Consider the following 14,674-nt stretch of genomic DNA (forward strand, 5'->3'; position numbering starts at 1 on the left):
TTATTTTTTTTAAATACTCAAAGTTAAGATCATTTTTACCAAAGAATCTTTAGATAGCTCTAAATATTTTATAAACTGTTATTTATTAAATATGTTCCACTTCCAAGAAATAAGATCTATTTAGGTAAATGCATTCAGGAAAATTACGGCATTTTTTGTTGCAAATACATGCAAGGAGAGGAAATAAAAATAATCATCTACATATTAGTTTAGGACAGTTGGTTTTAATTTGAACACTATTTGGAAATTTACTAGGAACATGATGCCAAAATTTTACAATTTGGAGAAGGTTTATGGCTTTGAATATCCTATTGACTTTAGTAGTATGCTCTGCCGTAAGGGTAGGCACCGTACGAGTAGGGGTACGCAGCAGAGTAGGCGGAGTTGTAGGGGTAGGCGGCAGAATATCCGTAAGCGGCGTTGTATGGGTAGGCAGCAGAGTAAGCGGCAGAGTAGGGGTAGGCAGCGGAGTAAGCGGCAGAGTAGGGGTAGGCACCAGAGTAGGCGGCGTTGTAGGGGTACGCTGTAACAAAAAATATACATATTATGAACCGGTGTTAAATGTAACTGTAGAAATTGTTAAACACTTTAACATGTTTTTTCTGTTTTAATGAAAATATTGTCATCAATTTGGCAGTGACGTTTCATTTATTACAGTTATATTACCTTATGAATCTAATGTAATTATCCCATTGTGTTCATTGAAAGTATTGGAATATGTTCTTTGTAAACCTTTGAATTGTTAATATAATTATGTGGTCAATAGCATCTAATTGATCAAAAAAACTTTTGGTTGCGACAGTACATTATGTGTTTATAAACACAGAAACGGTACATTAAGCTGGGCTTGAATTGTGTTTAATGGCACTAGTAGAAAAATCAAACAAGAAATTAAGAACAGAAAATAGTAACGTCACATTATTGAAGTACCATGAATCGATTAATCTATGGTTCTCAATTTAATCGGTTATGTAGTAATTTATTTTATTATCGAGTAGTTATAACTAAAAAGAGATACTATGATGGCCCTTACAGTTAAATAAAATTCTGAAAAATTTAATTTTTAATTCGTATCGGGTTTAGAACACACGGTTTTGTGTAGCAATGATCTAGCACAAATTTTCATATATTCTTAGCTGCAAAATCCGAATAAGACAACGAGATTTTCGAGTGGGAATCTATAAAAAATAACCTTATATGCTTTTTAACTTCATTAGGACTCGTCATAGTGTATCAGTAGAGCCGGTTATGTCACATCCAACTGTTATATAATTTTAAACTTTATCAGCACAATAATATTATCGATTAGCCAATACTTAATCAAAAATATTTATATGCTAGTTAAAATGTCAGACCGTTACACTAACATAAAGAAGTAGTATTAGATAACATAATTCATTGGACAGAGTCAAAAAAGGCTTTTAACAGCGAATGTGTTATTTTGTCATCAGCATGTATCAATAAACAACCCCAAGTTCCTGTATTATTGAAATCCTTATATTAATTACTGTTTGGTAGCACTTATCACAGTTTACATTCAACTAATCACGTAAATTCCCTGTTCAAACGTTTAATTTCTATTTCTAACTGTTATGCATTAAACAAACAAACATGTGTACAGCAAGGCATTCTCATAACCTGCACTTGAGCAATATTTAAAATTATATATATTTTTATATAAAAATTAGTTTAAAAAATATTGTACAATTTTACAGATACTTGAGAAGTGAAATCTGGGGACACTTTTTAGGAGCATCAAACATTATTTAAGTATATAATATTTTTGGTTTGCAGTAAAAAATATTGTTTTATAAGCTTTCTATTTTAATATTTTTTAACTTACTATCCACAAATTAGAATAAGTATTACATCAATTTGTGTCTTCGGTTTATAAAAGTACCCTAATTGCCATAATTATATAGTCATAATGTGAATTATTAATACATGGTTCACTCAAAAATATCTGTGTTTAATTGGTTTGTATTGCATTCAAGCTAGACAAGAACTGTGCTGTATTTAAACATAAAGTTTTGGAATTAAAGGTCGTGGAATAAGATAATAAAACAAAAAAATATACCAGGATTTTATAACTTTGTAGTAGAGAAAAAAACTCGGATCTTCGGAAGAGAAAAACAACCAATAGACAATATAATCATGAAAAAACGCTTTGAAGCTTAAAATATTTTTAAATTTAACTAAAAGTCATAGCTATAATCAGCTGATGGAAATTTGAGTCAAAATCGACCTTAACAATTAAGTATTTTTCAAATTTTTAATATGAAAAGGCAATATTTTAGACTGTTCTTTAAACCGATAAGCGTTCTAATAAATTGCCTGGAAGAAGTTTAATAATGAATAGTGACCAATATAGAGCTTCTATAAACATGGATATACATCCACCACAGTGTCATATTTATTCAATAGAAATTAACAATTTACAATTAAAAGTAGTAAAACTTAAAGATTTTTAATTCTTAAAATAAAAAAAATTCAATAAAAGGACTTTTTAACGTTCTGCCACCAGAATACACATAAGTTAAGTATTACAAAATAGATATTTAAATATTTTAAATTATATATTGTTTTAAATTATTATTCAATTAAAGTGTGTTGTATAGTGTGTAATTTGTTTTAGGTATGAAACGCGCGAAAAATATATATTGTGAAAATGTTTTAAATAGATACATGTTGTATTGTCAAAAAAGAAAACAATGTACATATGAGTAATTAAATCGGTGAAAACATGTTTTATTAAGATTCTTTGCACTTTATATTACATTTTATTCCTTGTTCACAAATTTTAATGAATAGTAATAAAAATGAGTACCTCCATAGCCAGAGCCGTAGTAACCAGAGTAGATCTGCTTCTTGGGGCGTTCAACTGAGTTGTCCTCGGCCGCGACAGCAGCGACAGCCAGAGCGACGAACAACTGCGGAAAATACACACATTATTCACTATAAAACGTGTTTTGCCGATCAAGGAAATTTATATACATATACTGGTCTGAGAAGCTTGCTTCTAACAAAAGAGAACTAACATGGGTTTTATAACAGTCTTTTCATTTTATTCATAGTATATGTTAGACGGTAATTTTATTTTCATGATTGCATTAAAGTACAGAACCACTGCATACGTAATGTTTGCTAATATTTACAGGTAAAAGTATATTTTTGACTAAAACTTATAATTTTTGTATGAGGATATTTTATTCCTTTGTGGTCAACAGTGATTGAAGAAAAGGTTAAAATAGGAAATGATGTTACTGTCAAGCTTACTTTATGTTTTCAAGACTATAAATGTTAACAAATTGAAAATAATGGTTAAATTAACTAAACATATAGTTGTGCTGTTATGGAACAATTTGAACACAGCATATACGATTAAATTTAAGATGTTCTTTCAATATATACTATTATAAGATTTTTAAATATAATTTTTCTTTTTCTATATATCTATATGTTTTTTTCGGGAACTTTTACGATATTTTAATAGTTATCCTGCTATTCTGGGTGGAGAAGAATCCATCAAACCAAAGTTCATTATAATCGGTAGCCTACAGCCATTCTTGAGTTAAAAAGGGTGCAAGTAATCTAACTCTGTTTTATGTGTATAGATTACAAAAAATCTTTTCTATGAATAATTGTAAACGGTTTTATGTTATGTGCCAGGATCTTGAAGGAAGCTACAAGGAAGATTTGGTTTAGAACTAATGAGTTTCTCGTATTTGTTTATCAGTATACTAGATCGAAAAATAATTGTTTATATTAATATTTTGATAAAAGCTTTATAATGTTTTCCTAGCGACAGGGTGGTAGGGATGACATGCAAGACGTGGGTGTTCAATAATATATACAAACCCGATTTTGCTTGCATCATGGATTTGAAAATTTATAAATCAAACCTGTTGCTAGTAAGTCTTACATTGTATACATGTGTATAAAATTTTATTAAGTCAGATTTTTAGAAAAGTTATTTAATGTAGTGTATGAAATAGAATTTCATAGTGAATAGTTTATGAATGAGTTTAATTACACACAAATTACAGGTTCGCCATTGTAAAATTTATTAAAATACAAAATAAACTTTCAAGAATTACACATTTTGTAAATATTTTATGACATCTGCACTTTTATTTATAAACACTAACTTGAATTTATGTAAGATAATTCTGTTCAGGTCTATAATATAGTTTTATTTGACTTAAGTTCTATATTATTATATTAGGGTTAATTGTAAGACAGGGCCTTATGGCCCTAAATTCGCCCTTTTGTATATATATATAATACAAATAAAGTCATTTGAATTTGAATTTTACTTCTTAAATATAGTTTAGTTGGGAAGTTCATGGAAAGCATTATTATATAATTCCAAAATCAACTTATCTGAAATGAATGATCATCCAGTTATGTTACAAAGTATTTAAAGTGTTACCACTAGTGTTTATTTCCCGAATCCCATGAGAGTTTCTTACAGATGAATACCTCACATTATGCTGCCACTTTGAAGTGATTAGAGATACGGTAAAAGCATAAAATATATAACTTGATTAGGTTAATAATAACTTGAGTTAAAGGAACGACATGATATACATTGGTAATTAGTATTATTTATTTAATTTAAATTGTGAGCGAGAGTTGTGCCGAAGCATTTTTGATAACCCTGTCTTGTGGGGAATCGTTTGACAGAGTTTTTTATGTAGAATAATAAATTAAACCAAACCCCATGATACTAAAAAACTAAATTTTTATCGTGGAAACAATAGAAAAAATCCTATTTTTTGGATATATTTAAAACGGGTAAAGATAAAAAAGGTTTAAAAATATTAAATTTTTAAAATATTTTGGCTTAAAGCAAGCTTTGAAATGAAGTATCAATTGATCTATGTTTATGTTTGACCTTTTAAAGGTACAAATGATGACCCTCTCTTCAGGAACACTACGTAAATTGAAACAGTAAAAACAAATTTTATCAGGTAGGCTATAGCTTATTTAGTAGTTTGTAATTTATTGTTGTAAGTTCCGGCTAATAGCTTTCTCCTATTATACGTAGTCGAATTTTGGTCCGGATAAAAACATTAAACAACCATAAACGTGTCTAATAAAGTAGGACTCAGTTTATTAATGGGGGTGGGGTATAACCTTGAATGTAATTAATACATCTGGTGCTTATCCCGTAGTTGAGGGCAAGATTTTACAAGTGCCACAGTTACAATTACGTAATTACGTAATTATTGTTAAACACCTAAGTGAGCGTATAACAGATCTCCCAGGTTTACACATTAGAGTTTATATTTTATTTAGACTATATTCATTTCATCTTAAAGCTTACTTTTTATAAACATATTTTATAGAATTACATAACCTACATAATTTCAATAGTAGTATATTTATAATTATTAGTATGATTTATTTCACTGAGACCTGTAAAAGCACTGAGACAACAAATACATTATTTTGCTTCTATGTAAGATTGTCAACCATATTCTACTTGGTACGTACTCTTAGGAGGCGAAAGATTACAGTGACTAATATTATGTAAAACGTTTCACTTCAGTATATAGCACTACTTAAATATTGGTTGACAAATCTTGTGTGCAAAAAATGTAGTAAAAGTCTTCTGAACATATATAATTTTCTTATTCTTAATACAGAAAGGTTTGGTCTGACGTAGAGCAAAAGACATGGGATGCTTGGTTTTAGCACAAAATATGTTTTTTTTTGTAAAATAATAAACAAATCTTAGACCGTATGTTAGACAGTATTGTAACGGTGCAATTGTACAATCATTTTATATACGTTTACAGACTTATAAGTATTCTAAGTACTGTTAAAAATATCGCAATCGAATGCAATGATAAAAGATTTGTATTAAAATTTTAATTGGTATCTGCCGATTAAGTACAACGCTACAGACGCATTGTTCAGTGCCTTGTGTAGAAATAAACGATTTTAGTTTGATTGTAAAATGGGAATATTTTGTACACAAACCTCTTGATGAAATGAATAATTTTTAATATTCCCTATCAATTTTCTGGAAAGATTGCTATTGCGATGTTTCTTAAATACTTACAATTTTATTTTTTTATATTTTTTATCTTAAGGGCGTACGTTGGGCACTTACGAACTTTATAAAGAAGGTTATTTTTGACGATGGAAGGATTGTGAAGGAAACAGGATTTTTTCCTGGCATTTGTATAGTTTTTTATTAAGTGCATGTTTATAGAGTTAGTGAATATGAGAAACAACATGTAGGTTGTGATTCCTGACTAAGGCGTGCCACAACGCTTTGGTAAGATTTGTTTATTTTAACCTAGTTTGTAATTATGTATTAGGTTAGTTCTTTACCTGAAGAAGAGATCAGATTGCAGATCTCGAAACGTAGTGTTTACTGATTTTCTTGTTTTCACTGAACGATGGCAAATTTCCGGAAAAATCCTGTTTCCTTTATAAAGAAATATTGGTAGTTAAACTTCGTGTACAATATCTAGAAAACAAAAAAATATCTATATTGTATGCCTAGTTTCCCCGATATCGTGCGTTTCAAAAGCTACCACCTCAATAATATAACTGTTTAGACTAATACAGTAAAAAAAGTAGTGACATTTAATAACCAGGATAAGTTTAGACAGAATTTACAGACAGTGCACCTGCTAAGGTTGACTGGCCAGGTTTCCTTGTCTGTCAAGGTCGATGAGTGAAAAGATCTGAACAGAATAACAGAAATATTTCTGACTTCTTTATGCTGTTATTATTTAGTATAAATAAATGTATGTGTTTTGAAGCCGTTTGAAAGCAGTTGAATACAGCTAAATGTTACTTACCAGGATCTTGAAGGAAGCCATTAGGAAGATTAGTTCTGCAGGTTAAGAACTGATGAGGGTCCTTTAGATCGTACCAGTTATATACTTGTGTGGAGGAGACCCCCTCCCGCTCCTGGGACATCCTGACATTTCTGTGGCCTTCAGGAGATTCTTGCCAGCGACAGAAAAACGTAATCAGATGCCAAAAATATATGCTATCTGATTATTAAAAACTTCAAGAAACGGTTCAGTAGACAAATTGAACTGTTGATTAATATTGCACTGCAATGCTACTAACAGTGTTATCATCAAGAATAATATTCGTAATACTATATTACATTACATTGCAATACGATATCAGTCTTACAGTAACTCGTTCTTTAAAGTAAAGATATCTCATAGGTTTAATTATCTCGTGTCATTAGCAATCAATGTACGTTTTAGTAAAAAAATTTGGCCTATAAAATGTTTCTAGAATTTCGGTCCGACTGTACAAGGTATAATCAAATTAAGAATCAAATAATAAATAAAAACGCCTATGTTAGTCAGATTTTCCACCCATTATTCTAAAAATTGCAAATATCCTGAATATTCTGTTCAGATCTTTTCACTCATCGACCTTGACAGACAAGGAAACCTGGCCAGTCAACCTTAGCAGGTGCACTGTCTGTAAATTCTGTCTAAACTTATCCTGGTTTTAAAATGCCGCTGCTGAATTTTTATACTGTATTAGTCTAAACAGTTATATTATTGAGGTGGTAGCTTTTGAAGCTGTACGATATCGGGGAAACTAGGCATACAATATAGACGGATTTTTTTGTTTTCTAGATGTTGTACACGAAGTTTAACTACCAATATTTCTTTATAAAGGAAACAGGATTTTTCCGGAAATTTGCCATCGTTCAGTGAAACAAGAAATCAGTAACACTACGTTTCGAGATCTGCAATCTGATCTCTTCTTCAGGTAAAGAACTAACCTAATACATAATTACAAACTAGGTTAAAATAAACAAATCTTACCAAAGCGTTGTGGCACGCCTTAGTCAGGAATCACAAAATACATGTTGTTTCTCATATTCACTAACTCTATAAACATGCACTTAATAAAAAACTATACAAATGCCAGGAAAAATCCTGTTTCCTTCACAATCCTTCCATCGTCAAAAATAACCTTCTTTATAAAGTTCGTAAGTGCCCAACGTATGCCCTTAAGATAAAAAATATAAAAAATAAAATTGTAAGTATTTAAGAAACATCGTAATAGCAATATTTCTGGTAAAATTGATAGGGAATATTAAAAATTATTCATTTCATCAAGAGGTTTGTATACAAAAATTCCCATTTTACAATCAAACTAAATCGTTTATTTCTACACAAGGCACTGAACAATGCGTTGTAGCGTTGTACTTAATCGGCAGATACAATTAAATTTTAATACAAATCTTTTATCATTGCATTCGATTGCGATATTTTTAACAGTACTTAGAATACTTATAAGTCTGTAAACGTATATAAAATGATTGTATAATTGCACCGTTACAATACTGTCTAACATACGGTCTAAGATTTGTTTATTATTTTACAAAAAAAACATATTTTGTGCTAAAATCAGGCATCCCATTGTCTTCCAGGATATTTTAGTGGTTTGCTCTACATCAGACCAAACCTTTCTGTATTAAGAATAAGAAAATTATATATGTTCAGAAGACTTTTACTACATTTTTTGCACACAAGATTTGTCAACCAATGTTTAAATAGTGCTATCTACTGAAGTGAAACTTCTCACATAATATTAGTCACTGTAATCTTTCGCCTCCTAAGAGTACGTACCAAGTAGAATATGGTTGACAATCTTACATAGAAGCAAAAATAATGTATTTGTTGTCTCAGTGCTTTTACAGGTCTCAGTGAAATAAATCATACTAATAATTATAAATATACTACTATTGAAATTATGTAGGTTATGTAATTCTATAAAATATGTTTATAAAAAGTGAGCTTTAAGATGAAATGAATATAGTCTAAATAAAATCTAAACTCTAATGTGTAAACCTGGGAGATCCTGTTATACGCTCACTTAGGTGTTTAACAATAATTACGTAATTACGTAATTGTAACTGTGGCACTTGTAAAATCTTGCCCTCAACTACGGGATAAGCACCAGATGTATAATTACATTCAAGGTTATACCCCACCCCCATTAATAAACTGAGTCCTACTTTATTAGACACGTTTATGGTTGTTTAATGTTTTTATGCCACTAAACGTGGTGTCAATCCGGACCAAAATTCGACTACGTATAATAGGAGAAAGCTATTAGCTAGAACTACAACAATAAATTACAAACTACTAAATAAGCTATAGCCTACCTGATAAAAATTTGTTTTTACTGTTTCAATTTACATAGTGTTCCTGAAGAGAGGGTCATCATTTGTACCTTTAAAAGGTCAAACATAAACATAGATCAATTGATACTTCATTTCAAAGCTTGCTTTAAGCCAAATATTTTAAAATTTAATATTTTTAAACCTTTTTTATCTTTACCCGTTTTAAATATATCTAAAAAATAGGATTTTTTCTATTGTCTCCACGATAAAAATTTAGTTTTTAGTATCATGTGGTTTGGTTTAATTTATTATTCTACATAAAAACATCTGTCAAACGATACCCCACAAGGCAGGGTTATCAAAATGTTTCGGTACACAACTCTCGCTCACAATTTGAATTAAATAAATAATACTAATTACCAATGTATATCATGTTGTTCCTTTAACTCAAGTTATTATTAACCTAATCAAGTTATATATTTTATGCTTTTACCGTATCTCTAATCACTTCAAAGTGGCAGCATAATGTGAGGTATTCATCTGTAAGAAACCCTCATGGGATTCGGGAAATAAACAACCAGTGGTAACACTTTAAATACTTTGTAACATAACTGGATGATCATTCATTTCGGATAAGTTGAATTTGGAATTATATAATAATGTTATTTTCCATGAACTTCCCAACTAACTATATTTAAGAAGTAAATTCAAATTCAAATGACTTTATTTGTATTATATATACAAAAGGGCGAATTTAGGGCCATAGGCCCTGTCTTACAATTAACCCTAATATAATAATATAGAACTTAAGTCAAATAAAACTACTACTGTACATTTAAAATAAAACAAAATTATATAATAAAGATATCTTTAAGAATTTAGTACACATACAAAAAATTCATACACACATTCACTAGCACCCTATCCGTCCTCCAAAACATACCCCAACTAACCCATCGCTGACATCGTTTCTAGCAATTTAGCTTTCAGTAAGGCTGCAAACCGATTTCGACTCTCTACTGACTTAATATGGTTAGGAAGGGAATTCCAAGCTCGACAAGCAGTAACGACAAATGATTTGTTGTAAGTTGAGGTTCGATGGCGGGGAATAAGAAGAATTGATGAGGCCATTCTTGTCTCTCTTGCGTTTGTTTCAGAGATCAATTTGAATTTGTCAGCCAGATATATAGGCTCTCCAGAGTTAAGACTAGAATACACCAAAATAAGAATTTTTAATAATCTTGTATCGGCCAATTTTAGAATGGAATTTTGAATATAGATATGGTTATATGATTGTCACGTCTTAGATCAAATACAAAACGTAAACAGTAGTTTTGGCATCGCTGCGATTTGTTAGCCAGATCCACAGTCATATTCATTGATTATAGAGTTACAATATGAAAAATGAGGAAAAATCAGTGTTTTTACCAGTAAAAGTTTCACACGTTCTGGCAAGAAGTGCTGCATCCTCTTTAGTGAGTGAACTGAAGCAAACACCTCCTTACAGATGCCCACAACAGCATCACACCATCCAAGAGTTGTGTTCATAGTTAGACCCAAATTTTTCACTTTGTCACAGTACGGTAGAGAAACGTTGTTTACAGTAATTTTGGGCAAGTAAGGCAAGCATGTGGTTGATACAAAACTGTGCACGTTCACACTCTTCTAATCATGTGAGAAAACTCTCGACCACATGTTTCTTCAGTGGTGGTGAGGGTGAATCGATGTATTGGCCTACTAAATCTTCATATCTCACTATAGCAGATTATTATTTTGGGAAAGACTCCAAGATATTGCGTTTCAAATGAGACCTATAATTATAGAAGGTATTACGCCAAGAATCAGAAATGCTACAGTTTTAAATCTCTGAAGAAGAATTATTTGTGGAAACACTTTAGACCAAAATTTTCTTACTTTACAGAATCATGGAAGACACTTAAACATTAATAATAATTCGAGTGTATCATCTTTCAAATAGCTTAATATAATATAAATCATAATTATGACTAAAACTTATTTATTTATTTTTTTTTACTTTGTTGGTGTTTTGGATCTTTGTTACTTGTTATTCATTCTTAGTTTTTTTTTTTTGCATTGTCACTTATTTAAAAACTATTTTATTAACATTGTTGTTCATTTATATATTTCTTTTTTTGTTCTTGTTATCCATTTATAGTTTTCTGCATTGTTAATTTTTATTGATAGTTTGTTTTTGCACTGTTATTTATTTCTAGGTTGCTTATCTGCTCAACAATTATTATCATTACTGTTACATTTATTATAATTTATACTTATTATGTACACTGTCAATCATATCTAGGAGTATAGAGTCCAATCGCATGTTTGGCTTGCCCCTGTTATGTCTGGGCACTATAATGGTAATTAGCTATCTTGCACTATGTTTATTGTTATAAAGTGGTCTTTGACCGTTGAAAGGAAATAAAATAAAATAAAATAAACTCATTTACTCCTGTTTATTAAAAAACATTGTGTACCCACACACCTCTGCTTGCGTGTGTATGTTTACTTTATCGTGTGATGTATTCCATAACATACAATCGTTTTTAACAGTCAACGTCAAAAAAGATTACATAAAAGATACAAAAAAGAGAATGTAAAAAAAACATTATAAGGTAGAAATCACCTTATTTAAATGTCTTTCAGTTTAATTTGCACTTTAATTTTCGAAAGTAAACAGATAAAAAAAGTTCTTTGAGTGCTATTTTGAAACTGTTGGAGATAGGTTTTAACATCAAGTGTAAAAGTTGCTCAGTTTCTTACTCATAAATATTAAATAGTAATATTGATTTTGCATTACACCGTTTTACAACTAATTCATCTAAATTTGTACCAAAAAAATTGAGGGAAAATCTATCTTCTTGGCAGTTAGCAGAAAAAAGGAGGTTACGTATCCTATCTATAATTACGTACTCATAAAGCTGCAGAATTACTACTAATTACACATAAGTTTACTTTTGAAAATTATAATTTTAGTCAATATATTCGTATTGTTTCAACTGTGCAATATTGTTACATAATTGTAAACAAAGTAAATTTGGTACAAAAATCTCAATCGGTACTGAATAACAGTACAAAAACTTGTTTTATTGGGCGATGTCGTTTTCCGTGGTTTAAAAGGCTCTATGCTATTGAGCCATGGCAGGTCCTTGGAAACTTTTATAGTGTAGTTTTATTAGATCCGGCTTGTCACTTGTGACCAATTATTTTGAACTGTCGTTGAAGCATAAACACCTGTTCACAAAGGAGCAATAACAATTAGCAGCACACTAACGGTAATTAGTTAATCGTGGCAATAGCGATGTAACTGATTAGCTGTTAACTACTGGCTTCCGAGGTGCTGAGGCTTCGGACCGGGCTTGTAATTAGTTATCGATCTGCTGGTGACCTCATAGAAGATATGATTTTTGCTAATACGTCATCTAAATATTCTATGCACCGGTTTATTCTGTAACAAGTAATTTGTATAAGGGAAAAATTATATTGGTACTGAGACTGCCCTATATGGTACGTAAACGAATAACCATGCTGTAAGGACTGAAATATGGAGTTCCACACAAATATTAGATGTTCAACCTTGGATCTGAGTAAGAGATATCACAGATTCAAACCCTGTCTGTTACCGTTGCACCTTTTATCAGTACCATCGACCTTGTACTGTATCGACTCTCCCTGTTATTCTGTTTGATAAGATCCTCGCACAGGCCAGTGGCCAATGAGGACGGACAGAATAAGGCTTAAAAGGGATCGGCCTATCCTTAAAAAGTGTTTAAAAGGCCATGCGGTCTAATCTGAGTAGCAGATAGTGCAAATTCAAATTCTGTCTGTGACTAAAGCTTTTTTGTATTTACTATGCACCTTGTACTTCATTGACTCTCCTTATTCTTTTTTCCTTAAAATTAAAGAAAAAAGTGAAACTAGCTCCTTTCTTTCTTGATATGTCTATTCCTGCAGACAGACATGAAGGCAGACAATCTTGTAAAACAGACACTTTTACATTCCTCCAGCTGATAAAAGGTATGCCAGCATATGAGTTACTGATTTTGCCTATATAAACATAAAACTTTATGCAAAATTTGAATCTCTATAAACAGATAGACAGACAGATATATAATCGTTTCAGCCTTTCAAGTAATAAACTTCGCTAACCCACTCATTCCTAGATTTTACTTATCAAAGTTAACAATCGTGATTCTGATTAAATCAAAATTTGAAAACTAATTATTGTCTCTTTGTCACGAAATATATGGTCTACCTAGTTTTATAAAAAAATTAAATGCCATATGTTTTGTAAGGAAATGTACTTCCGTACAATAAGCCTGGTCCTGTGAATGATATAATTAAGATAATGTTGGGTATACAGTAGGAATTGTCATCTAGAACGTTTTATAAAAAGATTTTATTGATTTTTGGAGAAACCGATTCATTTGTGTACACTAATTTATACCAATACTGTACCTGGCGCACGCTACGTTGCGTAATACTGTAATCCAGCTGCTTAGGCGACAGGTATTTAGGAGATTTGAGGTTATGTTTGGCCATGGAATCCCGACTTTGGCTAAACGGCTTTGTTTAGTCTTGAACAATAACTATGCGGATAAACACAGGTGTATGATATCCCAAGATTAATCAGAGCGTTTATACCGGCCTCCGGCAACATGTGATTGGGAATCGCAATTGTCAATAATTAGCCAATACAATATAATCAGTTCCAGCGGTCTCTATTAGTTAATTACCGAACTATCAACCGATGCATCACCACGCGATGGGTGATTATAAGTTAAGTAGTCAGAAGAGGGCACTCCTATTCATAGTTTATTATATACAGCACGAGATATAGAGATGTATTTATGAAAGATTTAAACTACCAATTAATTAGTTTGTTAGATTTAAATTATTCATTGAATTGGCAGTAGCAATAAACATAATTGATAATTTGTTAATGCATCAACGATTACTTATACATGTATGCAATATGTATTTACTTACTTATTTATTCATCTGTTTTAAGTATACTAATATATATATATATATATATATATATATATATATATAATATATATATGTATATTTATATATATAATATATATATATATAATTTTTATATTTCAATAAACATTGAATCACAAAAAGTACTTGCTCCGCCGGGAGTCGAACCCGGATCTCTCACTTGCCGGGTGAATGTGCTACCATTACACCACAGAGCGCTCACTTTTTCCGATTCAATTATTTTGTATTTGGCCATATCTGTCACATATGAGTTTAAATAAGCAAACTAACATATGATCGGAAGACCAAATACTTTTTATATATATACATACATTATATATTATATTCTTCTGTTGTGTGTTTTTTTTTTTTTTTTTTTTTTTTTGTTTTTTTTTTTTTTTTTTTTTTTTTTTATACACTGAAGAGAATTTTTACCGAAATATAGTGATAATTATTTGAAAAACTTTTAATTGTACAGTTAATTATGAATAGTAATATATAAATAGTAAGGGAAATGCAAAATTTGATAGGCCTATCACA

General features: G+C 30.6%; 1 protein-coding gene across 1 annotated transcript; it reads right to left on the reverse strand.

The window, feature by feature from the left end:
* Nucleotides 1–204: 204 nt before the first annotated feature.
* Nucleotides 205–6,902, reverse strand: LOC124367875 (prisilkin-39-like). Its single transcript, XM_046825055.1, has 3 exons — nt 6,822–6,902; nt 2,828–2,930; nt 205–523 (listed from the first exon to the last, which is right to left on the reverse strand). Exons 1-3 carry the CDS (start codon nt 6,840–6,842, stop codon nt 318–320), a joined length of 330 nt encoding a protein of 109 aa, XP_046681011.1. The 5' UTR covers nt 6,843–6,902; the 3' UTR covers nt 205–317.
* Nucleotides 6,903–14,674: the final 7,772 nt, after the last annotated feature.

This window comes from Homalodisca vitripennis, chromosome 8 (genome assembly GCF_021130785.1).
Source record: "Homalodisca vitripennis isolate AUS2020 chromosome 8, UT_GWSS_2.1, whole genome shotgun sequence".
Classification (NCBI taxonomy): Eukaryota; Metazoa; Arthropoda; class Insecta; order Hemiptera; family Cicadellidae; genus Homalodisca; species Homalodisca vitripennis.

What these genes read in the sequence shown, in the direction of transcription:
- LOC124367875 (XM_046825055.1), bottom strand. Translation starts at nt 6,842, where the DNA reads ATGGCTTCCTTCAAGATCCTG. An exon ending in TGGCTTCCTTCAAGATCCTG is followed by an intron (nt 2,931 to 6,821) that starts GTAAGTAACATT and finishes TATTTTCCGCAG; the next exon opens with TTGTTCGTCGCTCTGGCTGT. An exon ending in CTACGGCTCTGGCTATGGAG is followed by an intron (nt 524 to 2,827) that starts GTACTCATTTTT and finishes TTTTTGTTACAG; the next exon opens with CGTACCCCTACAACGCCGCC.